The 25,568-nt window shown below is 48.6% G+C and overlaps 2 protein-coding genes and 1 long non-coding RNA gene across 3 annotated transcripts; 2 read left to right on the top strand and 1 right to left on the bottom strand.

Annotated features, from left to right (window-relative positions):
- The first annotated feature begins 11,156 nt into the window (after positions 1 to 11,156).
- Positions 11,157 to 12,533, top strand: GGR (geranylgeranyl reductase). The gene has a single exon (XM_048679291.2). The coding sequence runs from the start codon at positions 11,263 to 11,265 to the stop codon at positions 12,298 to 12,300; it is 1,038 nt and encodes a 345-aa protein (XP_048535248.1). The 5' UTR covers positions 11,157 to 11,262; the 3' UTR covers positions 12,301 to 12,533.
- A 1,911-nt stretch (positions 12,534 to 14,444) lies between these two features.
- LOC147965681 (uncharacterized) lies at positions 14,445 to 17,438 on the top strand. The gene is made up of 4 exons (XR_015608487.1): positions 14,445 to 15,115; positions 16,310 to 16,343; positions 16,747 to 16,928; positions 17,016 to 17,438. It is a non-coding gene; the product is annotated as an uncharacterized LOC147965681 (long non-coding RNA).
- Positions 17,439 to 19,734: 2,296 nt separating this feature from the next.
- LOC125514044 (mechanosensitive ion channel protein 6) lies at positions 19,735 to 23,843 on the bottom strand. The gene is made up of 5 exons (XM_048679290.2): positions 21,575 to 23,843; positions 21,051 to 21,174; positions 20,656 to 20,949; positions 20,362 to 20,564; positions 19,735 to 20,221 (listed from the first exon to the last, which is right to left on the bottom strand). The coding sequence occupies exons 1-5, from the start codon at positions 23,503 to 23,505 to the stop codon at positions 19,939 to 19,941; spliced, it is 2,835 nt and encodes a 944-aa protein (XP_048535247.1). The 5' UTR covers positions 23,506 to 23,843; the 3' UTR covers positions 19,735 to 19,938.
- Between the last annotated feature and the right edge of the window lie 1,725 nt (positions 23,844 to 25,568).

Below are 25,568 nucleotides of genomic sequence, written 5' to 3'. Positions count from 1 at the left end.
TCTGTTCACAGGTACACATGTCAGCTGCTGAATCACTAGGTTCTCATCAACTTAACTCATTTGCAGCGTTCCTCGAAGAAAAGTTGCATACTTCTTCAGAGAATTCAATTGTTCAAATTCCTCAACTGAAGAAAATGGCTGATGGTAAAAAGCCACAGAAGGGAGGAAAGAGGCCTGAGGTAAATACAGCGTTTGAGATCCCTGATGAAATATATGCTGGGTACTGCACACCTACTGAGGAAACCAAGAATGAGCGCAAAGTGCGCATTCAGAAGATAGAGAGGAGATGGGCAAGAGAGTGGAGGGAATACAGATATGTCACTCCTAAGTACATGAAGAAATTCGCACTCAATCCTCCATGCCCAAGACCTCCATTGGCACCTGGCCAAATCGCTGACCCCACCAGCCTCAAGCGCGATGAGGACTACCCTGATGAATGGGCCAAGCGCCAAGCCAAGTTGGCTAAGCAAGCCAGAGAAGTAGTGAGGAAATTCAATGAAGACTCTGCTGCTACTGTTGCCTCTGCTGAGGCCTCTGATGTCAAGCCAAAGAAGGCTATGTCAAAGAAGCCTGCGCGCAAGCCAAGTGCTTCACCAACAATGCCCTCAAGGCCAAGTTCCTCAGCAATGCCCTCAAGGCCAAGTTCCTCAGCAATGCCCTCACAGCCAGAATCCTCAAAGCCCTCACGGCCAATTCCTCATGCTGCTCCTGTTCCTCCAAAGTCCTCAGCTCCTCCGCCAAAGCCCTCAGCTGTTCCGACTAAATCCTCAGCACCTGTGCATCTCGCCTCGTGCCAAAGGACTGCAGGCATCTCCATTTCCTCAGGTGTCTCAGCTAGTTCCTCAGCTGCACCAAGTTCCTCAGCTGGCCCCTCACTGCTGAAGACAAAAGCCACTGCTGGACGAGGTCCTCTCCCAAGTCCTCAAAAGAAACAAGTCGCTTTCCAAGTACCGTCTGAAGAAGACGAAGTTGATGATGCTGAACTTGCAGAAATCATCAGAGACAGGCAAGTCAGGGCCGCTAGAGCCAAAGGATCAGAGGTGCCACTGCTTTTGGATCCCAAGTTGATCCTCGACTACATTGATGTCTGGCACAAGGACCCCAACACTCCCTTGCCTGACTTCAAACTGACTCCTGGCCAGAGTCACATGCTGACCCACTTCATTCAAGAAGAAAAGTGGAAATTTGAGAAGGCCATGCAGATCAAGAAAGCGCAGTACAAGAAAGAACGCTATCTGAAGAAAAATGTTGTCTCTATGACAACTGAAGAACTTGTCACTATTCAGACTGAGATTAAGAAACTCAGTGATGACTTTGACGCATATCGCGTTGATTGGCTTGGAGCCAAGGTTCGTTTTGTGAAACTTGCGGATAACTTCACTTCTAATGTTGCAGCCCCAACGCAACAGGAAATTCCTCAGGCTGAAGCATCTGCTCAGCCTACTGAAGAAAATGCCAGCACCGCTGATGACAATTAGGCTGCTGAAGAAAATGTGAGTTCCAGGGCTGATGACTGCATTCCAGCCACTGAAGAAATTGCCAGGGCACCCACTAGTGGTCCGCCTGAAGAAACTGAAGAACTCAGGGCAACTGCATTAGTTGTGCCTGAAGAAAATCAACCGGATTCCTCAGCTGCTCCTGCACCAACTTCAACTCCAATCCTTCCATCTGCATCGGATGTGAAGAAGACTAAGGCTGCAGAGCGTGCTGCAGTGAAGAAAAGGAAAGCATCAGCTGCTTCAAATTCTTCAGCTCTGAAGAAAATGAAGCCTATGACAAGTTCATTTGCAAATCCGATTGATGCTGTTCCCATCTCAACCAGGCCATCAAAGGACCTTGTTCTTTTTGATGAAGAATATGTGATCCCCAGCAGATCTGATGAAGAAACTCCTTCTGCTGCTTCGTCTGAACCGTTGGATGAAGAAATTGAAGTGGATGCGATCCCTTCAACACCTATCATCTCCTCGCCTATGCCTCAGTTCACAGCTGAAGAGGCTGGAGTTGAAGAAATGGAAGATGAAGATGTGGACATTGGCTGCTCCACACCCTTAATCAGTGATGAATTCTGGGAAAGTTAGCATCCAAACTCACCAATGTTCACCCCTCTACAGCAAATTCCTCAGTCCCCCACACAAACTGTACATATGGGCTCTGAAGAAACTCATCCCACTGCATCTGTCCATGAGGAAATTCCAGCCACTAGTGCTGAAGAAACTGCTGCTGCTGAACAACCAACAACGCAGACTGTCACTGAGGAGGCACCAGAAATTCCTCAGCCTGAAGAACCTGCGATTGAGATTCCTGAGGTCGTGATGCAACTCACTGACACTCCTCTGCCGAAGCCAAAGGACCCATTCTCACGCAAGCAAAAGTTCAAGGCTGATGATTTCTTCGGCGAGCACGTATTCTTCGAAGATTACAACCCATATAACTCTGCTCGCATTAGGAAGAGGCGTTTCTGGACTGCTAGTCAAGCCAATTTCTATTCCTCAGTGCTGTTCAACAAGGAGAAGATCTTCTACCATGAGCATATTCCTCACGTGGATATGGAATATCTGTCGTGCTTTGCACTAGTCCTCAGTGTTCTTCACGATGCTGGACTGCTAAACTTTTGCTCTGACATCTGCGATTGGAATGAAGAACTGATTCTTCAATTCTATGCAACGCTGCACATCACTGGAGATGCTGAAGATGTGAATTTCTGAGTGTTGGACTGGATGTCTGAAAACACTCACTGCACTGCACCAGCCTCTGAATTGCTTCGTACTCTACCACTCAGTCCTCCCCTTGAAGAAGCTCGCTGCATCTACAGTGAACCTGAGCTCACACATCATTACATGCAGGTGCTGATGAAACCTTTGAAGCTAGGTCAGGCACCAAGAACCAAACTCCTCGTGAAGGAATTGATGTACGTGCCCAGAACTGTCTATCGTATTCTTACGAGGACAATCAGTCCAATCAAAAGCCACGACTCATCTGATGAGGAAATTGTTGGCATCATGAAGAATCTGGTATTCAACATCGTTCAAGGCATTCCTGTCAATTATCACGATTTCTTCATGAGGACTATGGCCAATGTTGCACTGTCTCCGTTTGAACTGAAGCCTTATGCACCTTGGATTACGAGATTCCTCAGGACAAGGTCTTCACTCAACTACAAAGCTGATTTCCAGAATCACCTCAGCTACTTGCCCCCAATTGAAGTCCTCAAGCAGACATATTCCTCAGTTGATGGAAAGGGCAAGGCACCAGCTGTAATAGATGAAGGCATTCGTCCATTGGATGGTCAGTTTCACAAAGTTGCATCTTATTCCACCAATGATGACTCTGCCACACATGACTCTGCCAATGCACCCAAGTCCACTCCTCAAGCCACTGCTCCGCGCGTGATGACTGACCGTGAACTTCTGCTTAGTCTTCACCAGAAGGTGGATCAAAATCACAAATGGGTTAAGCGTCAGTTTGGTTCACTTCTTCACAACATGACTGCCACACACAATGCAGTGAAGAAAAACCACTACTACCTCCATCAAGTCTTCAGTCGCACCTGGGCAATCCTGTCACATCTGTATGGTGAAGAAGATCTGAAGAACATGGGTCTCAAAGAAGATTTTGACTGGTCTGCACCTCCACCGAAGAAATTCAAGAAGGTCAAGGTTCCTTCTCTGGTGGCCAGCTCATATTCTTCATCGCGCGACACTAATAAAAATGAAGACTTGGACGACACTGCGACAGGCCCTACTACAACAAACGACCCCAACAACGCCGGCGCTCCTTCATCAACTTGATATTCTTCAGGGGCGTTAGTCCTCATATTCGTTCCTTTTGGTCATTTGATGACAAAGGGGGAGAATTTTGAGTTAGTCTTCAAGCGGGTCTTTCTATATGGGCGTTTTTTTGTTAAGTTACAACTCTCGTTCTTCTGCGACTTTATTGGATCGAGTTGTAAACTTAAACCCGATGGTGCTCTGATACTCTTGATACGTTTTTTGCATGCTTATTCCTCATTAATATTATTGCATGCATGCTGAATTACATCAGTCACCATATTTCATCATGCGTTTCAAATTCTTCACTGTTATATATCAAATGCGTGTATGAATTACAAGATATAGGGGGAGATCTCCATGATTCAACTCTTCAACTGTGCATTGCTTCAAAAGCAAATTCCTCACTATGCACATCTTCAGGGGGAGTTCTTCTATATCTTGCAATCAAATTCCTCAATATTAGTAGTTACACTTCATATGTTTATCCCCGTTGAAAACTTAACCTATATTGTCATCAATCACCAAAAAGGGAGAGATTGTAAGTGCATCTAATGCCCCTTAGTGATTTTGGTGTATTGAAGACTTATAGGTTAACGGACTAATGTGTTTATGAGTGTACACAGGTCTATAAGTCTATGAGGAGTTTGATATTTACAGAGAAAATCGACCCCTAAAAATGAAGTTCTTCATCTGAAGACTTTGGTATTCTAAAGACTTTCTGAAGACTTTGAAAGTGAAGAAAATGGTGTGACCTTGAAGACTTGGTATTCATTTGAGGAACATAAAGCGTGAAGACTTTTGTTTTCATAGTTTCATTTTCTCTTTCTTGAGTCATAGGAAACACCGTACTGTTAAAGGGGGTCGAGGAAATACTAAGGAAAATTTTCCATATGATGCTCAACTCAAAATCCTACACCTACCAATCCCTTCGAGTGAAGCCATTGGAAATCTCATACAGTCCAATCATATTCTTCAGTGACAGAGACAAAGTTCTTCTGGTCTCTGAGGAATTTGTTCTGACTAAGGAGTTAGGAACTCGCCAGTGCGGATTTCCTACACAGTGAGGAACATGATAGCCCTGAGGATTTTGCTACTCAAAATTCCGACCGTTGCTGTGCTATGCGCCAGCTGTCCCAAAATATCTATCTACCTAACGGTCATATCATTGAAGGGCATTTATGTCTTATCATGTCGGGTTGCTCCCTAGGCTATAAATAGCCGCCCCCTACAACCACTAGCTGGTTGGCTGCTCCGAGAGAAACTGACACTTGTCATTTGAGAGCAACCCATCCTCCAAGGACTTTGAGCAAAAATCATCAAGTGAGGAAAAACCAAAAACCCAAAACCCAAACACCTACAAACCCCAAGTGATTGAGCATCACTGAAGAGATTGATCCTGCGTGGATCCGACATTTGTTACCTTTGAAGACTGTGCTTCTTCCAGACGGTTAGGCGTCATGGTCTAGAGCATCCAAGAGAAATTGTGGATCGCCGAGTGACCAAGTTTGTGAAGGTTTGGAAGTCACCTGAAGACTTACCACGAGTGATTGGACGAGGTCTGTGTGACCTTAGTTCAAGGAGAATACGGTGAGGACTGGGTGTCCTGAGCTACGTGTTCAGGATTGGGTTGTAACGCCCCGAGACCGATGTGCCAGGTGTCCTCTAGTTATTCGCTGTTGTTGCATTGTCATTGCTTGCGTGTCATGCATTGCATATCATGTCATCATGTGCATTTCTTTTGCATACATGTTCGTCTCATGCATCCGAGCATTTTCCCCGTTGTCCGTTTTGCAATCCGGCGCTCCTATGTCACCCGGTGTCCCTTTCTACCTCTTTTCGTGTGCGGGTGTTAAACGTTTTCGGATTGGACCGAGACTTGCCATGCGGCCTTGGTTTAGTACCGGTAGACCGCCTGTCAAGTTTCGTACCATTTGAACTTCGTTTGATACTCCAACGGTTAACCGAGGGACCGAAAAGGCCTCGTTTGTGTTGCAGCCCAACAGCCCTCCAAAGTGGCCCAAAACCCACCTAAAACCCTTCTATCATCTAGAGCGTTCGATCACGATCGTGTGGCCGAAAACCGTACCTCATTTGGACTCTCCTAGCTCCCTCTACCTATAAATATGCCCTCCCCGTCCATTTTCGTGGACAAAACCCTAATTTTCCTCTCTCCTCGCGCCGCCGGACACGTCCGACTTGCGCAGCGCCGCCGCCCGCAGCCATTCAGGGCGCACCACGTGGCACCCCGGCGACCGCCGCCGCCACGGCCCGCCAGGCCCATCGCGGGCCCGCGCGAGCCCACAGCCGCCGCCGCCTACCTCCCGCGCCCGAGGCGCCTGCCTCCGCCAGCCGCCGTCGCCGTCTGGTGACCTCGACGGCCCCGCCGCCTCGCTGCGCCCACCGGCCGCCACCTCCGTCCTACTCCTCTGCCGGCGCCGTCCCACCTCCCCTCGCCGGCGCAGCAGCTTCGCCCCGCCGACGTCCTTCGTCGCCCGCCGCCCTCGGCCGCCGTGCCTCCCCGCCGTCTCGCCGCTGCGCTCGCCGCCGGCCGTGCCCCGCCAGCGCTGCCCCGGCCATGCCAACCGCCATCTCCGGCGAGCTCGAGGCGATCCTCGTTTTGTGCGCCGCCTGCTACAGTACCGGATCCAGATCGGGAGGTTGACTTTTTCCCCGTAACCCTAGATTTTTTTTTGCAATCTTCATCATGCATAACTCTGCATCCGCAGCTCCGATTCGCGTGTGTACCATATCAAAATGTTCATCTCGACGAGTACATCATTTCATCTCATTGCATCATTTTCATTTGAGCTCATCTTGATGCCCGAAATGCTGTTGGAAGAGGGCTATGTGAGTGATTTGGCAGATCTGTTTCAGCAAATGGCATTTTGTCATTTTTGCCATGATTAATGTGTGCATGCTATGATGTTGAGCTCTACATGTGTTTTGTTATATGCCATGCCATCTTTACAGAGGTTCTTGCCATGTATTTTTGTGATACTTGTGGTGACTAGCACAAGCTTGCAAAGTAGCGTAATCGGTAATGCTGATTTCAGGGATTTAGAATTTCACTAAGTCCTTGTCCAGATTTTGTCGTTATGCCATATGTTCATGTTGTTTCCTGGTGATCCGTGCCTCTTTTGAGGATGATCAGTAAGGAGGTTTTGTTAATATTGTGGTGCTCTATCCATCCATGTCTTTGTTTGCATTTATGGAGCACCCTAGTTTGAGTCAATCGAGCTCTACTTTTGCTATATCGTGAATCCTGGCAGATTGTTGACTTGTTAGCGATTTTGCCGAGGATGTTGCTATTGATCCGTGCATGCTGTGTTGTTGTTCTTGCCATGTCTAGCTTCTATACCATGTATTCTTGAGGGGTGTATGCTTAGTTTGTCATGCCATGCTCTGTAGTGAGTGCATCGAGTTCGTAAACATGCCTACTCGTTAACTGTTTTGCATGCTCCAGTTTTTCACTAAGTCTGAGATCTGTTTATGTTTTTTCTATGTTCACATACTTGCAATTGTATTTTCTGATCCCTTTTGGCTCAAGGTCACTAAGGAACTTTTGTTAAGTGCTTTGAGTAGCTTCATGCCATGCCTTGCTTTGCCATGTTAAGTTCCTGTAGCATGTAGTTTTTATGCTCCAAAGTGTGCTTCCTGATGATAAATTCCAGACTTGTGTTAATTTCACTAAGTCTGAAACCTGTTATCATTTGCTCTTTTGCCATGCTTGTAGGAACCTGTTAATGGATAAATTGGCCGTAGCTCAGTGTTCGTCTTTTGTCAAGCATCATAAGTGGATCCCTGCCATGTATTTTGTTGTCATATTTGAGTGTTGTAACATATTTATCTTGATGCATTTAGATGGCTACTTGCTGTTTATCGCAGACCGGTGCCATATTTGTTTTGCTTGCCATTTCCAAACCGTGCATCCGATTCCGGTGATCTTTATATCGATTTCAACTGAAATCACCTCACCTTTCCAGTGACACTTTTAGAATTCCAAGTTGAGTCCAGGTTCAATCATTCCTTGTCAAATCTTGCATATGCATCACATATCGCATCCCGCATAGCATACCATGTTCGTATCATGTTGTTTGAGCATTGCACGTGGTTGATTGTGTTCCTTTTGCTTGTTTGTCTTGTTTGGGTAGAGCCGGGAGACGAGTTCGCTAACGAGCAGCCCGCTGAGTTTGCTTACGAGGATCAAGTCAACTCTGACAACTTTGCAGGCAAGATGACCATACCCTCGAAATCACTTCTATCTTTGCTTGCTAGTTGCTCGCTCTTTTGCTATGCCTATGCTGCGATACCTACCACTTGCTTATCATGCCTTCCATATTGTTGAACCAAGCCTCTAACCCACCTTGTCCTAGCAAACCGTTGTTTGGCTATGTTACTACTTTGCTCAGCCCCTCTTATAGCGTTGTTAGTTGCAGGTGAAGATTGAAGTTTGTTCCTTGTTGGAACATGGAGATGTTGTTCCTTGTTGGAACATGGATATTTGTTGGGATATCACAATATCTCTTATTTAATTAATGCATCTATACACTTGGTAAAGGGTGGAAGGCTCGGCCTTATGCCTGGTGTTTTGTTCCACTCTTGCCGCCCTAGTTTCCGTCATATCGGTGTTATGTTCCCGGATTTTGCGTTCCTTACGCGGTTGGGTTATAATGGGAACCCCTTGACAGTTCGCCTTGAATAAAACTCCTCCAGCAAGGCCCAACATTGGTTTTACCATTCGCCACCTAGCCTTTTTTTCCCTTGGGTTCTGCAGACTCAAGGGTCATCTTTATTTAAACCCCCGGGACAGTGCTCCTCTGAGTGTTGGTCCAACCTGTCAGCTGCCGGTGGCCACCAGGGGCAATTCTGGGCTGGCCTACCGGAACCTTGGACAATCCGGTGTGCCCTGAGAAAAAGATATGTGCAGCTCCTATCGGGATTTGTCGGCACATTCGGGTGGCTTTGCTGGTCTTGTTTTACCATTGTCGAAATGTCTTGTAACCGGGATTCCGAGTCTGATCGGGTCTTCCCGCTAGAAGGAATATCCTTCGTTGACCGTGAGAGCTTGTGATGGGCTAAGTTGGGACACCCCTGCAGGGATTTGAACTTTCGAAAGTCGTGCCCACGGTTATGGGCAGATGGGAATTTGTTAAAGTCCGGTTGTAGAAAACCTGAAGTTGACCTTAATTAAAATACATCAACCGCGTGTGTAACCGTGATGGTCTCTTTCCGGCGGAGTCCGGGAAGTGAACACGGTGTTGGAGTAATGCTTGACGTAGGTTGTTCTAGGATCACTTCTTGATCATAGTTGTTCGACCGTGCTTTTGCCTTCTCTTCTCGCTCTCTTTTGCGAATAGGTTAGCCAATATATATGCTAGTCGCTTGCTGCAGCTCCACCTCATACCTTTACTTTATCCATAAGCTTAAATAGTCTTGATCACGAGGGTGTGAGATTGCTGAGTCCCCGTGACTCACAGATACTTTCAAAACCAGTTTGCAGGTGCCGATGTTACCGAGCAGGTGACGCAACCAATCTCAAGGAGGAGCTCGATGAAGATCTTATCCTTTGTGTTGTTTCGTTCTAGTTGATCAGTAGTGGAGCCCAGTTGGGGTCGATCGGGGACCTTGTCGCATTTGGGGTTCTTCTTTTATTTTGGTTCCGTAGTCGGACCTTGATTGTATTTGGATGTTGTAATGTTGTATTCATGTATTTGTGTGAAGTGGCGATTGTAAGCCAGCTATGTATCTTTTCCCCTATTGTATTATATGGGTTGTTTGCGAAGATTACCTCACTTGCGACATTGCTTTCAATATGGTTATGCCTCTAAGTCGTGCTTCGACACGTGGGAGATATAGCAGCATCGAGGGCGTTACATGGGTGTCCGGGATTGTGTGTCCTCGAATTTAAATACTCAGCCGCTCCAACCAGATGTACAACTGAGACATCAGTTGGAACTGGTCTACTAAATCATTGTCTTCACCAAGCTTACTGGTTCTATTTTCTCAACTCTTTCATTTCCTCATAGCTGTGTTGTGTGCTTGTTCATATCTGCGTTTGAAGACTTTGACTGAAGACTTTCTCAATTTCCTCAGTTCAATTTCTTCAGTCTGTTTGTCTTCATCCTGTGTTATCCTGTGTTTACGCTTCTGTACTCTGTGCCTGTCTTCATTTCATTATGATGACTATGCTTGTATTCTGTTATGTTTACTTTTGAGTACTCATTCCGCTGCTGGTAGTTCTTCGCTAAGAAATTTCCTCACCAGCAAATTCCTTAGTGAAGAATTTCATAAAAATCACCTATTCACCCCCCCTCTAGTCGATATAACGCACTTTCAGCAGCGAAGGGGAATTGTGTAGCCCAAGCTTCTTTAGATATGGCTATGTCGAGCCGTTCCTTGATGACACCCCCGCTCCAAGTAAAGGAGCTGCCAATAACAAATACCTCCTGCAGACCATGGTCGCCCACACACTCCTTCATATGTCGTGGAAGAATATTACCATATTCCTTCTCACTGTTCACAAGAATTTCACTGAAATCTCTAATTATCGACCACGTCGTCATGTTACTATTATACAGATCACACAAATAGGACCAAGATATTTATTTTTTGTCTCAATCAGGTTCACCATAGAAGCTTGCTAGGCGCCAATCAACACTATATCCGTCGTTAACCATCAATAAAATTAGAGGAAGAGTACCCCAACACCATTTCATTAAACTAATTGTCAAAACGAACAAGATCACCAAAGCGGTTAATGTTGAACTCAATTGCCTTAACTTTGTTTAGATAAAATTTAGTCAAGATAAATCACATCCGCTCCCATCCGCTCTTGGAGATCCAACAACTCACGTACTCCCATCATTGAGAGCATGTCGGGATAGTTTCAGAAAAAAGACTTTCATCATCGTCGGTAGCCAGTGCAACGAGGAACATCGAAGGAAAAAAACTCTCAAGGGCCGTTTACTTCATGCCCACGGCCGCCTCGCCAAATCAGGGGCTCGCCAATATATTGACGGACGGATCGCTTGCCCCCGTTTCGCCCATGCGTGGATGTAGAATCGAACGCAACGACCGATTTTTTGACGTGGCGCCAGTAATTGGGCTTTGATTCAAACGGTGTCATGTGGCTCGAGTGAACGCTAAATTTTTTGCATGACAACCGCCGACCACGATCCAAACAGCCCCTCGGCGTCCGAAGCCGCCGGAGAAGAGCAATGCTAGGGGACGGCAAGTCTAGAGAGAAAACCCTGGCCAGGACATCAGTGAGGCTTTACCAATGTTGGTCTTGAGATTGATTCTCACGTGACGAATTGACGACACTGCGTGATCTGTTTTTTCTTTTCGAGAACTCGTGATCTGATAATGGGTATCCCACGATCATATACCGGATTAGTGGCACAACGGGAGTGCGGAACAGCGTCACCTAGCCGGGTCAGCCTACCAACCCAAGAAACCACATCCGAACCCAAATCTGCGCCCCTCCGTCGCCATGGCTCTCTCATCCCTCTTCGTCTCCCTCCCCCTCCCCATCCCGAAGCCGCCATCCACCTCCAAATCAAGCCGCTTCCTCCCTATCCGGGCCTCTGCCGCCGCCGCGACCGCCTCCCCATCTTTTGACCTGCGCCGCTACTGGACCTCGCTGATCTCGGAGGTCGAGGGCGAGCTCGATGCCGCGATGCCCATCCGCCCGCCGGAGAGCATCCACAACGCCATGCGCCACGCCGTCCTCCCGGGCGCCGGGAAGGAGGGCGCCGCCAAGCGCGCGCCCCCGGTTCTCTGCGTCGCCGCCTGCGAGCTCCTCGGCGCGCCGCGCGCCGCGGCGCTCCCCACCGCCGCCGCGCTGGAGATGCTCCACGCGGCGTCCCTCGTGCACGACGACCTGCCGTGCTTCGACGCCGCGCCCACCCGCCGAGGTCGCCCGTCCACCCACGCGGCCTACGGCACGGACATGGCCGTCCTCGCAGGAGACGCGCTCTTCCCGCTCGCCTACACCCACGTCATCTCCCGCACCCCCTCCCCCGACCCCGTGTCGCACGCCGTCCTCCTCCGCGTTCTCGCGGAACTCGCGCGCACTGTGGGATCCACCGGCATGGCCGCCGGCCAGTTCCTCGACCTCGCCGGTGCCAGCGCCCTCGGTGAAGCCGAGGTCATGCAGGTCCTGACCAAGAAGTTCGGCGAGATGGCGGAGTGCTCTGCCGCGTGCGGGGCTATGCTAGGCGGCGCGGGCCCCGACGAGGAGGCCGCGTTGCGGCGATACGGCCGCACCATCGGCGTCCTGTACGAGCTCGTCGACGACATGCGGAGCGCGTCGGGAAACGGCAAGATGAGGAGCAACGCCAGCGTCCTGCGCTCTCTGGGCATGGACCGTGCGCTGGGCATCGTCGAGGAGCTCAAGGCGCAGGCCAAGACGGAGGCGGACAGGTTCGGTGATAAGTATGGCGACCGGGTGCTGCCTTTGTACAGCTTCGTGGACTACGCCGTGGAGAGGGGCTTTGAGCTCCAGGATGCAGCCACCGCGAAGCTTTAAGCATTGGCACAGGTGACATGTAGAGTTATGTGGTGCTGAAATTCTGTCATCTGAAACTCTAAATTTGTACTATATGTGTTTAGAACATTAGATGCGTGGTTGCTGTTTCTGTCCAAAACTTAGCAAGTCCCTGAAATAACATGGTATCAAATGATAAACTTATTTGATAAAATGTTACTAATAATTTTTGAGTTCCTACTGCATGGGAATGAAGCTGACCCAAGTTTACACCATGTTTGGAGCTTTCGAATTGTTCGTTTGTAAGAAAGTTTACCTGGTGTGCTTGTTCGTCGTTTGAAATTGTGTGAAACATCACATGATGGTAAAACATTTCGTAAGAAGTTTACCTGGTGTGCTTGTTCGTCGTTTGAAATTGTGTGAAACATCAAATGGTGGTAAAACATTTCAGGTACTCTAGGCCATCACAATGCTTTGTTACCTGACAATGATAAATATTCATAAATTTTGCCAGACATTGAAAATGAGAAAGCACGCGTCAACTAGTACTACTAGAGCGTCTCTAGGTCTTTCCTGAAAAATCAATTTCTTGATTCTTGTCTAAAAAGTATGGAGGAAGTTTCCTTTCGCAATCACCGCCTCTCGCCATTGCCGAAGCCGGCAACCTCTCCGGCCATGTCACTCGGATGCTCACAATCCACACCCTTCCAAGTTGCGGTACCGCCTATTGCCACCACTCTTGCAACAACCACCTCTTGCTACTAAGCTGTAGCTCGCGGTCATCATCACTGTGCCGGAAGAGCTCTTGGCCGCCGCACCCGACCTTCGCTGCCTCCTAAGCCTCCTCCGACACATCTTCATCAAATTATATTCAAAATAAAAGAAAAGGACTTTTTGTAAGAAAACGTCCCCCGCTAATCCAGGCGAGCTTTCAAATATTTGTCCCACATTCATTTGGGAGCCTGTGTTGTGCCGACAATTGTCGCCTCCCAAGCCAAGCCACGGTGGGAACCAGGTCGTGGCACCTCTCCACCTCCACCGCGTCCCCTTTCTGATGCACGGTTGCATGCGAGGTGGGTAAAAAGGCTTTTTTTTTTCCTTTCATTTTCTCATTTTCCTGTGCAAATGTGGAAAATATATCTGAAATACCTTTATGCAAAAATATATGAGCTTGCATAGGAAAAAAAATTGGGGGGTGGAGGATGAACATAAATTTAAACCCTCGAATTCTAAGGCGTTCAGTTCATACAAATAGTGTAAGTTATTAATTTTTAGGGAGGTACAAAGAGATTGTCATTTTTTTTGAATCAGGTATAATCTCTTTCCATTAATTGAATAACGGAAATACAAAGTCCAGATCCAGAGTTCAAGGGGACAGGAAAGGGGAAAGCGAGTTCAAAACGTCGCTAGGAAACTGACTACAGGAACTCGCCAATGGGACACCTGCTATGGGGGGCGAAAACCCGATGACACTGCAACCACAAAAGTATCCAGTATCAGGACAGGCTCAACAGGTGAGCAGCGCCCACGCAGGAGCAGGGAACAAACATGAAAATACATAATAAGACAGCACTAGGCAACCAACCTAGGTCAGGAGAGGAAGGAGATGAAGCTCCTAGCTTGCTGTAGAATCGTCTGTGGCCGCAGCACACATCCGCATCTTGTTGCTAGCATTCTCCCTCAACATCATCATGCCACGCTCCAGAGCTTCACCATCTACGCCTTTCATTAGCCATGCCTAGTAGTTCATGAAAACACAAGAGGAGTTCCCTCAAAAAAAAAAAAACACAAGCAAGAACACAATCTCAAAAGTGGGTGGTTCATATACACCCAGTTCCCTCAATTGTTTAGTGTATAAAGGGGGCGATCCATTCAAGGAAACCACCCAGACACGGGCCACGGCACCAGATCTCAACAATCACCCTTCCACATATATTATATTTTTTAACCTTCATGATAGCTTTCCAGATAGGGGACTCGTTAAATTTCCTTTTAACCGTGGCACCGGTATCCCTCTTGAGATACTGTGCTTTGATCAACCTTACCAAAGCCCTTGTTGAGTGTCAAGTTTCCACCATTACTTGACCAACAAGCTAATGTTTTGCTTGCGAAGGTCTTTCATTCCAAGCCCACCTTTTGTTTTCGATCGACACACACAATCCCAGCAAACCAGGTGGTATCTTTTTTGACCTCCCAAACTTTGCCAGAAAAACGATGTCCGTGTTTGTCAAGTTTCTCAACGAAAGTCCTGGGAAGGAGGAACATGGCCATTAAAACCATTAAGGTATGCATCAATGACGCCGCCTCACGCGTGCCACGTCCAACGCATGGATTGGGCAGAAAAAAAGGGATAAAAGAAAAAAAATATACAAGTGGTGGAGCGAAACCCTGTCATCCCCACTCGCCTCTCCTTTCCTCTTTCGTCTGGCAGCTAGGGTTGTCATCGCCGCCGCCGCCACACCCACCTCCACCATCCATGCCCCTCCAGCCCCGGCCATCAGAGAAGGCGCCCTCCTGAGAATCCCCATGCGGCGCTGCCGTTCGGTGAGCAAGGAAGAGGAGATTCAGAGGCTCGAGGAGGTCGCCATTACCACCGGTGAAGAGGACGCAGACGTCCTCCTTGATAAGTAAGCGCTCGTTACTTTGCTCGATATGACCCGAGGGGAAGAACGGGAAGTGGCGGCGGTGGTCTGGCCTAGTGGTGACCAGATGATAAAAAGTGGTCGGAGGCGCTGCGCCAATCAGCCTGCAACAACGGCAAGACGGCGGAGATTGGGCACCAGCGGTGCCAAAGGTGCGCTGGCTTCCTCATGTATCCCATTGCCGTCGCCTACCCGCCGTCTCCTTCCTGCCCCAGGTGCTGGTCTGCCATCTCTCTCTACTCTCTCTCTCTCTCTCTAATTCCCAGGAACGCTGAAATTTCAATCAGGTTGTATGAAAATATTACTCTATGTAACATGTACTTTTTCTTAAGCTGTTACTCTTGCTTCTTATTTCTGAAATTTGTTTCTTGATGCACCTTCATTTCGACAATGCTACAAAATAATTTCTGATTTGAGTACCCAAAAAAGGTGAAAAATCAGATACGGAAAGAAAAATAAATCAAAACAAGAAGAGGAAGGTGAAATGTACATAAGGTTGGACACCATACGAGCGAACCCCTGGAACCTTATATATTTTTTAGGTAATTCAATCCGTGTTTTTCGTTTTTTTGGTTGCTATTGAACTGCATAATATATCTCCCTGGAAGTATTATGTTTAAAAGCACCGGTTGATGTTCTGTTTCATTCTTTTCCTTTGTAGGAGCTTCTTGTGGTAGATTAAAGAGGTGTACACTTCTTCTAAGAACTACTATATTTTTTCTGTATATTAGGGTTTGTTTGGATTGGTTCCTATACTTGCCCAACCAAATAATTGGCGTTGACAGAGCGGTGGGCGTTTGTTTCGATTGGCGCCAATAAATTAGCTCGCCCGCTGCTCGTCAGCCCTTTGCGTTCAGTTTTCCGTCAAATCATTGGCAAGGCAGGGAGGGCCGAAACCTCCACCAATTTTTTGGCTAGCCCATGGTTGGCGGGGCGGGCATTGGCAGAATCCAAACAACCTCTTATGCTTTTCATTCAATTAAGAGTATGAACTCATGTTCTAGGAATTGAATGTGATAGTTCATGTTCAGCGGATTTCGCTGGCAGATACACACGGTGCTCACGAGCGCCTCGAGCAACATGGATCCGATGTTTATGATGAATCATTTCACGATTAGTTAGAGGCTGCAGTGAAACATTACTATATGTGACAAGTATTTCTTTTCTTAAGTTGTTGTTGTTGTTTCTCATTTCTGAAATTTATCTTTTGATGCCTAATTCAGACAACATAGCACATTACCTTTCTGCTAAATTTTATAAGTGACAAAATATGTTTCAGATACATCACTGCCGCTTTCCGTTTTACTCTTTTTCTGAAGTAAATAGCTTCATTCTTATGCTTCACAATTTCCAGTGGGAAAAATCACATTTCATATTTCTAACGCTATATTGTATTATACAATGAACAGAGTGAAGAGAATGACTAGCCAGAGTACATCCGCGGTGAGCACATGCCTTATTTCTCACAGGATCATGATCTACCATGTATCACCGTACTTCTTTATCGACTGCCTTCAACTATTCACTACATCTGCTAGATCAATATTTATTTCCTTTGCTGCTCATTGCTCTTTTCTACTTTTGCTTACTCAATGTTTCATTTCTTTTGTACTGATTACTTTTAGCATGTAAGGCTTTACAAATTGCTTTCACCATCTCCTATATTTCAGAACTTCCACCTGTCTCATTTCGAAAACTAATTTTTAATTAACTTATATGACTTCATGTCTACGCGCCGCCTACGCTGTTATATAGCTTAAATTTCTTTTCCCAAATAAACAATCACACTTATAGCTCCTGCAAACGGTACATAACTTGCTCCTCACCTAAATTGAAATGATTGCAGGAACACCTTGTGGGATCCAGTACTTCGAAGAGCTTGAAGATCATTGTTACAGGGGTAATGAGGTTAAGCTCTATGAACACCAGGTAGACGCTCTCTTTGCTATGTTCTAGCACAAGGAGCCAGACATCAAGTACTACATGTGCACAATCAATAAAACATTTGCTAAGCCAGGCCACCGCATGGTAACCACAAAAACACTCTTATCTTCCATATCACACAACAATCCTTGTTCATCTAAATCACATGCTTTCTTGTAACATTACTTTCAGGTACAATATACTGAAGACAACCTGCTGGACTATATTGATCCCAACAATGATACACTCATGGTCAGGCTTGCAGATGCCCGTCTACGCGTCGAATGTCGCATTATGCTAGGAACTGACAAGAAGGCCACTATAACCACCAGCTGGTCTGAGTTTCGTCGCCGTGCCAACATTCGCGAAGGAGACATCTGTGCTTTTCATTTCAGGGTCACTTCAAAGCGCCGCGTGTTCTCACCATGCACTGCCTCTAGATCCACCATCGAAGACACCGCAGTTCCTGTGTGAATATAATCTAGCACAGTACATCGAATTATGCTCGTGATTAACCGATGGTTTACTTTTGGACCCTGCTATCTCATGATTTTGAAGATCTGAAAGCTATGCCGTTGCCTATGTAAACTCTACTATTCTCAGTCATGTGGTTTACATCCACCTGTTCAGATCCATAATGGCACTCTTTTATATATATCTATTAATTTCTACTCCTATTCTCTGCTTCAAATGTCAGGTGCTTAATTAACAACAATATGAGACATGCCAATCAGAACAAAAATGTATGTGAAAGGTGCACCCACTAGCTGGCACCGCCCAGCTGCCCCTCAAGAGGCGCGCCACGGGCGCGCCCTAACCCCTAGTGTAAAAATAAACTATACTAGTCAGGGAGGATTTCAGGGGAGTGAGCCTGCCTCCCAAGGAGGCTACATTCCAAATGCAAGATTCACAACACTTCAGAAACTTTTTACCCACAAAAATCTAGTCCAAGCATCTCAAAGTAGAAAAGCTAACTCGGACCCCCAAGTATTTCATGGGGAAATGGCTTATCTGACAGTTAACCAAATTAGCCTAGAAGTCCAACATATTATCATCACCCCCCCCCCCACACACACACACACACAGAGGATTTCACTTTTTAGGTAGCTGATCTTCAATCCTGACATAAGCTCGAACATATATAACAACAGTTTTAGGTTAACAGCCACCGAGGGGTCATGCTCAAAGCAAAGGACGGTATTGCAGAACAAGCACACCACCACTAATGGAATCAGGGGCTAAGCCTGATAGCAACTTCTCTTTCTGGGCACTGAAAATCATTCTAGACAAACTTCCAGCAGCAAGATTAAATAGAAAAGGAGACAGGGGATCTCCTTGACGGATCCCCTTGTGGCTTTGAAAGTAAGGGCCCGTCTTATACCATTGTGAAGAATTTTACAAACAGTTTTGCTAAAGCACATCTAGATGTGCTATAAGTATTGCACATCTAAATCCTATATCATTGATTTTACACTAAGATTCGTGTAAGAATTTTCTTTTGTCTTTTCCCCTTTTTCTTTCTAGTTTAATTAAGCACTTAGATGTGCAATAACTAAGGCATATCTAGATGTGTCCTAGACAGTCCCTTTTACAAATCCATTCACACGAGGTATCATTAAAGCCCCTCAACTTGTAGCATTCTAGCAAAAAAGACCCAATTGATCTCATCGCAAACCTTTTCAAAATCAAGCTTAAGAACTATGCCCACTTTCTTCTTAACATGAGTGTGGTGAAGGCTCCTGCAAGGTGGGGATCCCGTCCATAATATATTTATTTTTATAAAAGCATTTTGGTGACAACTAACCAACTTTTCAGAATAGGCAGCTACCCGATTGTTAAGAGTTTTGGTGATCAGTTTATAGGGCAGCGAAGAAGGTAGATAGGATGGATTTTATTGGATTTTTTTTTTGCTCGTGACAGCTTCAGGATCAAGGTAATCAAACCATAATTCAGACGCGCTACATCCAGAGTACTCGCGTGGAAAGCCTTGAAGAGACGCATGATATCAGTATTAACGAAATCCCCACAACTTTTGTAAAACTCCACGGAAATATTACCAGCCTAGGAGCTCTATTACTATCCATCTCAAACAGAGCCACTTTTACTTCTTCCTCAGAAGAGGGCCGAGTTAGAAACTCATTATCATCATCGTTAAGTTTGTCATGCTGTCCCCATGTTTTAGGGAAAGGGTGGAAAAGGTTTCCGGGGGCGGGCCCAAAGAGGTCTCTTGTGATGGGAGGTAGCATAATTCAGAAGGTTTTCGGTGCCCTCAATCGTCACCTCACCATCAGAAAAAGAATGGGTCGTGTTTTTACGCTTCCTACCATTAGCGATGCGATGATAATATCTGATCCCCTTTAAGCAACCAGCCTTCACTAGATTGTTGGAGCCAAAACAACTCTTCGTTCGTGAGGATTTCGTTGAGTTCACTCTTCGTTCGTGAGGATTTCATTGAGTTCAGCTAGCAGAGAGGCCCTACGACAGCAAAGCTCAGCATCAATAGCCAATAGGCCCTCAATGCTCTCAAGCTCCGGCTTGAAAACCCACATCCACATTTCTCCCCTGCTCGAACACCACCAGACCAGTCGCTCTTACAAACACTGGCATCGGCAGCCTCCATGGGCGGTGCTTCGTGGGCACCACCAGACTGGGGCACGGGCCGAGGCGTGCCCTTGCGTAAGATGCTTCAGAAGACGACCCACCGCAACGCCCACGAATGCGACTTCACACCAGCGCGGTTGTGCTCTTCTTACTCCGTCGCGCTCGCACCGTTCGCCATGAGCAGTCGGCGTCAGAATTGCCGGGTCAAGAGGCGAAACGGCGTCGTGTTTCCGCTCGACGCTGGCCTACCGCGCGTGGAGGAGACGGCTGGAGCTGCCGTCTCGTTCCATCACCAGAAGATATTCAGAGCTGGGCCAAGCAGCAGCGTGCTTTCAACAAAAGTTTCAGCGGCAACGGCAGGCCGCTTTCAACATTTCCAATGGCCACTATCTGCATTGCCTATCACCAAGTGCACCAAAGCTTTTTATACTACACAACACACTCATCACAGCAGGCACATGGCTATCCGCTATAGTTGCTACTGCTGTATCTTCTGGCCCTCGCGTTCGCCGCTTCAGGCATAGCTCCATGTCGTCGGCATCCTTGTGGACTGAAGAGGGGGCACGTTCCGCACGTTCACGTCCAGCGGCAGCATCCGGTACTCGATGTCGAGGTCCTTGAGCACTCTGATCATCTCCTGGAGCACCAGTTCCCTCCTCACGAACCTCATCCCCATGTCCTGGAAGTTGAGCGTGTGCCGGAGCCATATGGACACCTTTAGCTTGTTGGTGTCATCTACATCTCGGAGGACAACCATCGCACCAGGGTACCAATGCTCCTTCTTACCGTCAATGTAACTGGGCCACAAGTAAAAAAAAAGCAACTATTAGTTTGATGTGGTAATATCAGCAGCAAATGGCACTACAAACTTCATATGCTTATGTTTACATCTATATTGTCAATATGAAACTGAGATAACAGAAGCACCGGTACGCACCGTAGTATTCTTTCCTTCATGAGAGCTAGTTTTTCCACCGGCGTGGCAACATGAATAGAGAAGTCAATTCCCTCTCCCATATCAGGACTCCTGTAGAAATTAAAAATCGGCTTGGTGGCCAGCACACTGTTCGGATAATAGATCTTCAGGTTATCATAACGTAGGAAGACTGTCGTCATGATATTCATTTCCTCCACAACAACCTGAAATTCAAGTGCTTAAAACGTCAGTCAAAGAACGCAAGGTATTATCCTATTAAATAAACAAGGAGCACCGAGAAGATATTTTCGTTACCTGAACTTCTTCAATCTCACAGCGGTCACCGACATCGAAAGGATGCATCACGAATAAGAAAATAATTGCCTCAAAAATTGTCTTCATAGTATTCCCGAACACAAAAACTGCCACAAGAAGCTGTGAACTGATGAAGACAAAGAAATGTGTCGTCGCTATGCCCAAAATAAGAAGCCAGAGAGCAGACACTATGAGGCCAACAACGACATTGCACATCTGGTTGAGCTTGTTAACTGCAGTTTTTGTATCGTTAAGTGTTAGGGCAAGAGCTTTGCGCTCTCTAAATGCATTCACCTACAGAAGAAACCGTATGACCATGTTAGAAAAGGCATCTTGACGTCAGAAACCAATGATAACTCTATGCAACTTAGATAGTAGGGTAATAAGATCATTACCACCCAGTTCTTCAGAGACCTCTTGCTGACCCTGCAGTGCTCCTGTGCTCCTTCAAAAAGATGCATAGCTTTGATGGCTTCCTCCTGCCTCATGAAGCGCATCATGTCTGCCAAGTATATGTATCTGCATTATTCATACATTTGCCATCAAGAATCTGAATCAGTAAATTGCCACTATTCTTAGAACTACCACATTTGAAATATTGAAGTGGGGGCTGAGGGCAAAGGGCAAGTATTCTTGTAAAATTTTGCAACATGGCACCCGCCAAAAAAAAGTTCTGCAACATGTCCACTTCAGTGATTAACAGTGAACACAGCAGTGCACTACAAGTCTTAACAGTAAGCATGATTTTTTTAGCATGATATTTATGAAATTAACAGAACTACTAATTATACTACAGGTGTACCTCATGAGCTCAAAATTTCTACATGGCAGATGAAGTACAGTTATCTATCTAAAATGATTTAACTCGCAAAGTAAAAGATGAGGACGCTTATCTAAGATAACAACAAAAAATGCTTACTTGGATCCAGGTTTCGCCACATTATGGAAGATCTTCTTGGCGGCCAGCTGCGCCTCATATTCACTGCGAATCTGTGTCGCAGACTCATCGCCCTCTCCTGTTGCCTGCTGAATCTGCTCGTCCATTGTGGTGAGCGTCCCAAAACGAACAATCTTCATCAGCCTCTTCATGTTCCATGCCGAGACGTTTTTCTGATTGAGCCTGTGGAGCTTGTCAATGGTGATCCCTTCGTCAATCTCACGCTGTTTCTTCTCCTTTGACAGCTGCCTGCTTGATTGGTCTCCCTTAGAGATTAAACCCGAGATCCGGATGCTCTTTTGCCCCGAAAGATTCTTGGCTGGCAAGGCGGCACGCAGCTCTTTCGGGATGGTTGCGCCTGCCCGTTGCAGCTCACGCACCTCAGCAAGCACGTAGTCCTCGTCAACCAGTGGCGGCCCAGAGAGTGTCTCGATGACATACTGGTTGAACAATGCCTCTTGAATCCGATCAAAGTACGTGGAGACATGGAAGGACGAGGCCAGCACCTTGAGCAGCAGCGTCTTGACGAGGCGGATGAGCGTGGCGACGAGGAAGCAGAAGAGCACCTTTGTCACGTAGGGCAGCACCGCCGTGTTTGTCTGGACGTTCTCGTCGAACAAGAAGTGCCACGACGCGAGCACCAGGCCGAGCCAGAGCGCGTTCTGCACGGCGCCGCGCACGCCGTACACGAAGTAGAGCACGCGCTTCCGCAGCACGAAGTTGCGCTCCACGCAGAACACCGCGATCCGGATGACCCAGCCGGAGACGAGGCGGCCGCAGATGAGCACGAACACGAGGAGCTCCCACTTCCAGAGGTGCAGCTCCCAGACCTTCTTCCGGGACAAGGGCTTTATCGTGAGGCTGCACACCAATGCCCCGATGATGAGCACCAGGCCGACCCACTGCAGTATGGTGAGGGCGTCCAGCTTCCCGCGCTTGAAGTCGTCAGGGATGTCGTCGTCTATGAACGGATCGTCCTCCTCCTCCTCCATGGGGCCCGACTTGCCGATGCCGCCCGACTTGCGCCCGGAAGGAGACTGGCCGGATTTGCCGGTCATACGCCCTGAAGGGAACTGGCCGGACTTGGGAGGTCGCATGGCAGAGGACTTGCGCTGCTCCTCGTCGACGGCAGGCGGCGCCATGGGTGACTGTGGTGGCGGGTCCATGAGCCGGGAGCGCGTCTTGGCTCGCATTAATGGGCCCTTCCCCGCTGGAGTGGAGGTGGAGGTGTTGCGTATACCGTCATCGCCGGCGCGCCTACGGCCGCCGGCGGTGTCGGAATCGGATGAAGAGGACGAGGACGACTGGCGGTTCTTGAAGGACACGCGCGGCGTCTCCCGCTCTCGGGAGTTGGATAAGGACGGGTGTGACGACCTCCCGATGTCGTCCATCTCCAGGTCGAGGTCGAGCGACAGCTCGGCCCCGGCCGCCTTCTGCTTCCGGAGGAAGTTCCCGATGAGGCGCGTGGGCGGGTCCTCGGCGACCTCCACCGGGGCGCTCGCCTGCTGCTTGGGCGAGAACGAAGGGGACGATACCTGCGGTGACGTGGGCGGCTGCGCCGGCCGGTTCTTGAAGCTGAAGTCCTCGACGCGGGGCGCGGGGGCTCCCCCTTTCCCGCCGCCCTCGTTCTTCCAGAAGTCGTAGCTCCCGTCGTCCCAGCCCTTGGTGGGCGAGCTGGCGGCGGTGGACAGCGTCCTGCCCGCCGTCGGCTTGGCTCCGGCGTTGGAGCCGGAGCCGGCATTCCCCGCCGCCCCGCCGACGGGGACGGCGAATGGCGCGGGGCCGTTCCCGTTGCCGTCGATCTTGAGCACGACCTCCCGCCGCTCGCCGAGGCCGGGCTGCTCGTCCGACCCCGACAGCGACCTGGCCGAGCCGTAGGACCTCAGGCTGCTCTTCCGCTGCACCTGGTCCATCGCCGCCGACCAACGCGCACCACAGACGCCCCCAGACGCACACGAGCGGCCCGCTCCCTCCCACCTCTCACCCTTTCAGCGAAAATCAATCGCTCGCTCGAGGCGAGCGTTGCAAGTCTAGGGCCCCGGGACGGAGAGGGTTCGGGAACAACGTGGAGCGGCGCAAAGCTGACAACACTTGGCGAACCTTTTCGCCGCTCTCTGCCTTGCCTTGGGCCTCGCGCCCCGCCCCCGCTACTTGTAGGCAGCGGCCGGCGCCCGTCATGAGCCAGCGCACACCGCATCACGCCGAGCGCCGGTACGTGGCGCGCTCTTGGCTGGGATTTGGACGGGAAGGGATTAAACAAGCGGATTTCCTGCTGCTAAACTGAGATTTGGGTGCGCGGGGGAGGCCTCGACCGTCACGTCCGAGATTTGCGGCGCGGAAGTGGGGGCGCGTCAGCATTTTTCGGTAGTGAATTAACCTGTCGAGCGTCGACCACGGTGAAAGAGACGAGAAGAGAAATATCGTGTACTCCTGTATACCATACCACAGCCCACAGTACGGTATTCTAGGCGTAAAGTAAGGCGTGACGCGACAATGTACGGCAGTACACCGTATCCACGCAGTAGACGCCCAATGTGAGCCGGAGCGGGTGTTGCCATCGCCGCGATCGGCGTCTCCCGTGCCGATCTCGGGTCGTGCCTGCCGGCCATGTTTAAGGATGGATCGACCCCGTGGAAAAAGATTGGCACCATCGATGCAAAGCATTGTGCATGCATGCTTGGCATGTGACCCCTGCTTTCGGCCCCGTCACCGGTCGTATCCCGCCCCGGAGGCCCAAGCGCGGCACGCCACCGGTAATCCCACTACGTTACCGTCCTAATCTCGTGATTTGGACGGATGATGATCATGGAGACGATGGAATAACACAGTGGACGGACGGCACAGGAGGTCGGCTCGACGTCCGTCGGCCTCGGCGGGGACGAGAGGACCCATCCCGCTTCTCTGTCTGGTCGGAGGAGGTCTGGAGAACCGAAACGTAAATTCTTCACATGGGTGCCACCGTTGTTGGTTGCATAACGAGATCGACCTTGACGTGTGATGGTTTGGCCATTAGCGGGCTTGGTTCAGATGGGCCATGCCATGATGGAGTGCCAATCAATCATGATGCCACACCAATAATCGGTAGCGCCCCCACGCACATTAGGCATTCCCTCAAAAGAAAAAACCCACGGTAGGCAAAAGTTTGGGGGAATAGAGAGAAAATCGTGCTGTAATGTGCAAAGCGTTCAGGCTGTTTTCTAAAGACAGAGAAAATGTTTTGCCGAGTTTATGATGAGTACGTGCGGTGGAAGGCGGGGATGAGACGGGCCGGGCCGGCGGCGAGCTTGTTTTGCAGAACCAAGAGAGGGGAGCTCGAGGAAATGGCGGTCCCGGTGGGCGTGGATAAGCTGGATTTGGAGGGAAGGCCGCCGGGTAGAGAGGGCTTATCTTTCTGTATGTAGGGTGCAGCTACAGGATGAGACCGGGTGATGGTCCTACTTCATGCAAGTCGGGGGGTATTGATTTAGCCAGCGTGACTAGACAAGGCGATGGCTCCTCTACTACTACATGCGAGGTCGTGGGGTCCCGCCTAGCAAGTTCCTATACTGTGCCCATCTATGTTTGTACACGCATTATTTGTACTACAATTTCATTGATTGTCACTGCATGTTTGGTCATGTACTGTTTCCTTCCTTACTTAGCTTTACCTGGAGGAGTCGGCTCCAGCCTTACACGACACGAAATCTCCCAATTAGATGGCAATCATTAAGCCCGTGGATGACGGGCAACAGTGGTAACGTACTGTACATCCAAAGTTGTTTTATCAGGCACAAACAAACTGCAAGCCGGAGGAGATCAGGGGTACGGTGATTCATTGCCTGGGTAGCATCTGAGCCAGGCGAGTGGAGGTACCACATACGGAGTAAGTACCACCTATAGTGTGGACCTCCGGCTGTTTTGTTTCAGTCTAAGCGTAGTAGGCTGGGGCTTTAGAGCAGGCAACCCGCCCCCCATGAGATGAGACGAGATGATTCCC

Source organism: Triticum urartu, chromosome 6A (genome assembly GCF_056163025.1).
Source record: "Triticum urartu cultivar PI428250 chromosome 6A, HENAU_Tu73, whole genome shotgun sequence".
Classification (NCBI taxonomy): Eukaryota; Viridiplantae; Streptophyta; class Magnoliopsida; order Poales; family Poaceae; genus Triticum; species Triticum urartu.
The sequence above is the reverse complement of the archived record's forward strand: the minus strand, read 5'-3'. Positions and strand labels throughout refer to the sequence as shown.

What these genes read in the sequence shown, in the direction of transcription:
- GGR (XM_048679291.2), top strand. Translation starts at nt 11,263, where the DNA reads ATGGCTCTCTCATCCCTCTTCGTCTCCCTCCCCCTCCCCATCCCGAAG.
- LOC125514044 (XM_048679290.2), bottom strand. Translation starts at nt 23,505, where the DNA reads ATGGACCAGGTGCAGCGGAAGAGCAGCCTGAGGTCCTACGGCTCGGCC. An exon ending in GTGGCGAAACCTGGATCCAA is followed by an intron (nt 21,175 to 21,574) that starts GTAAGCATTTTT and finishes TGAATAATGCAG; the next exon opens with ATACATATACTTGGCAGACA. An exon ending in GTGAGATTGAAGAAGTTCAG is followed by an intron (nt 20,565 to 20,655) that starts GTAACGAAAATA and finishes CTTGAATTTCAG; the next exon opens with GTTGTTGTGGAGGAAATGAA.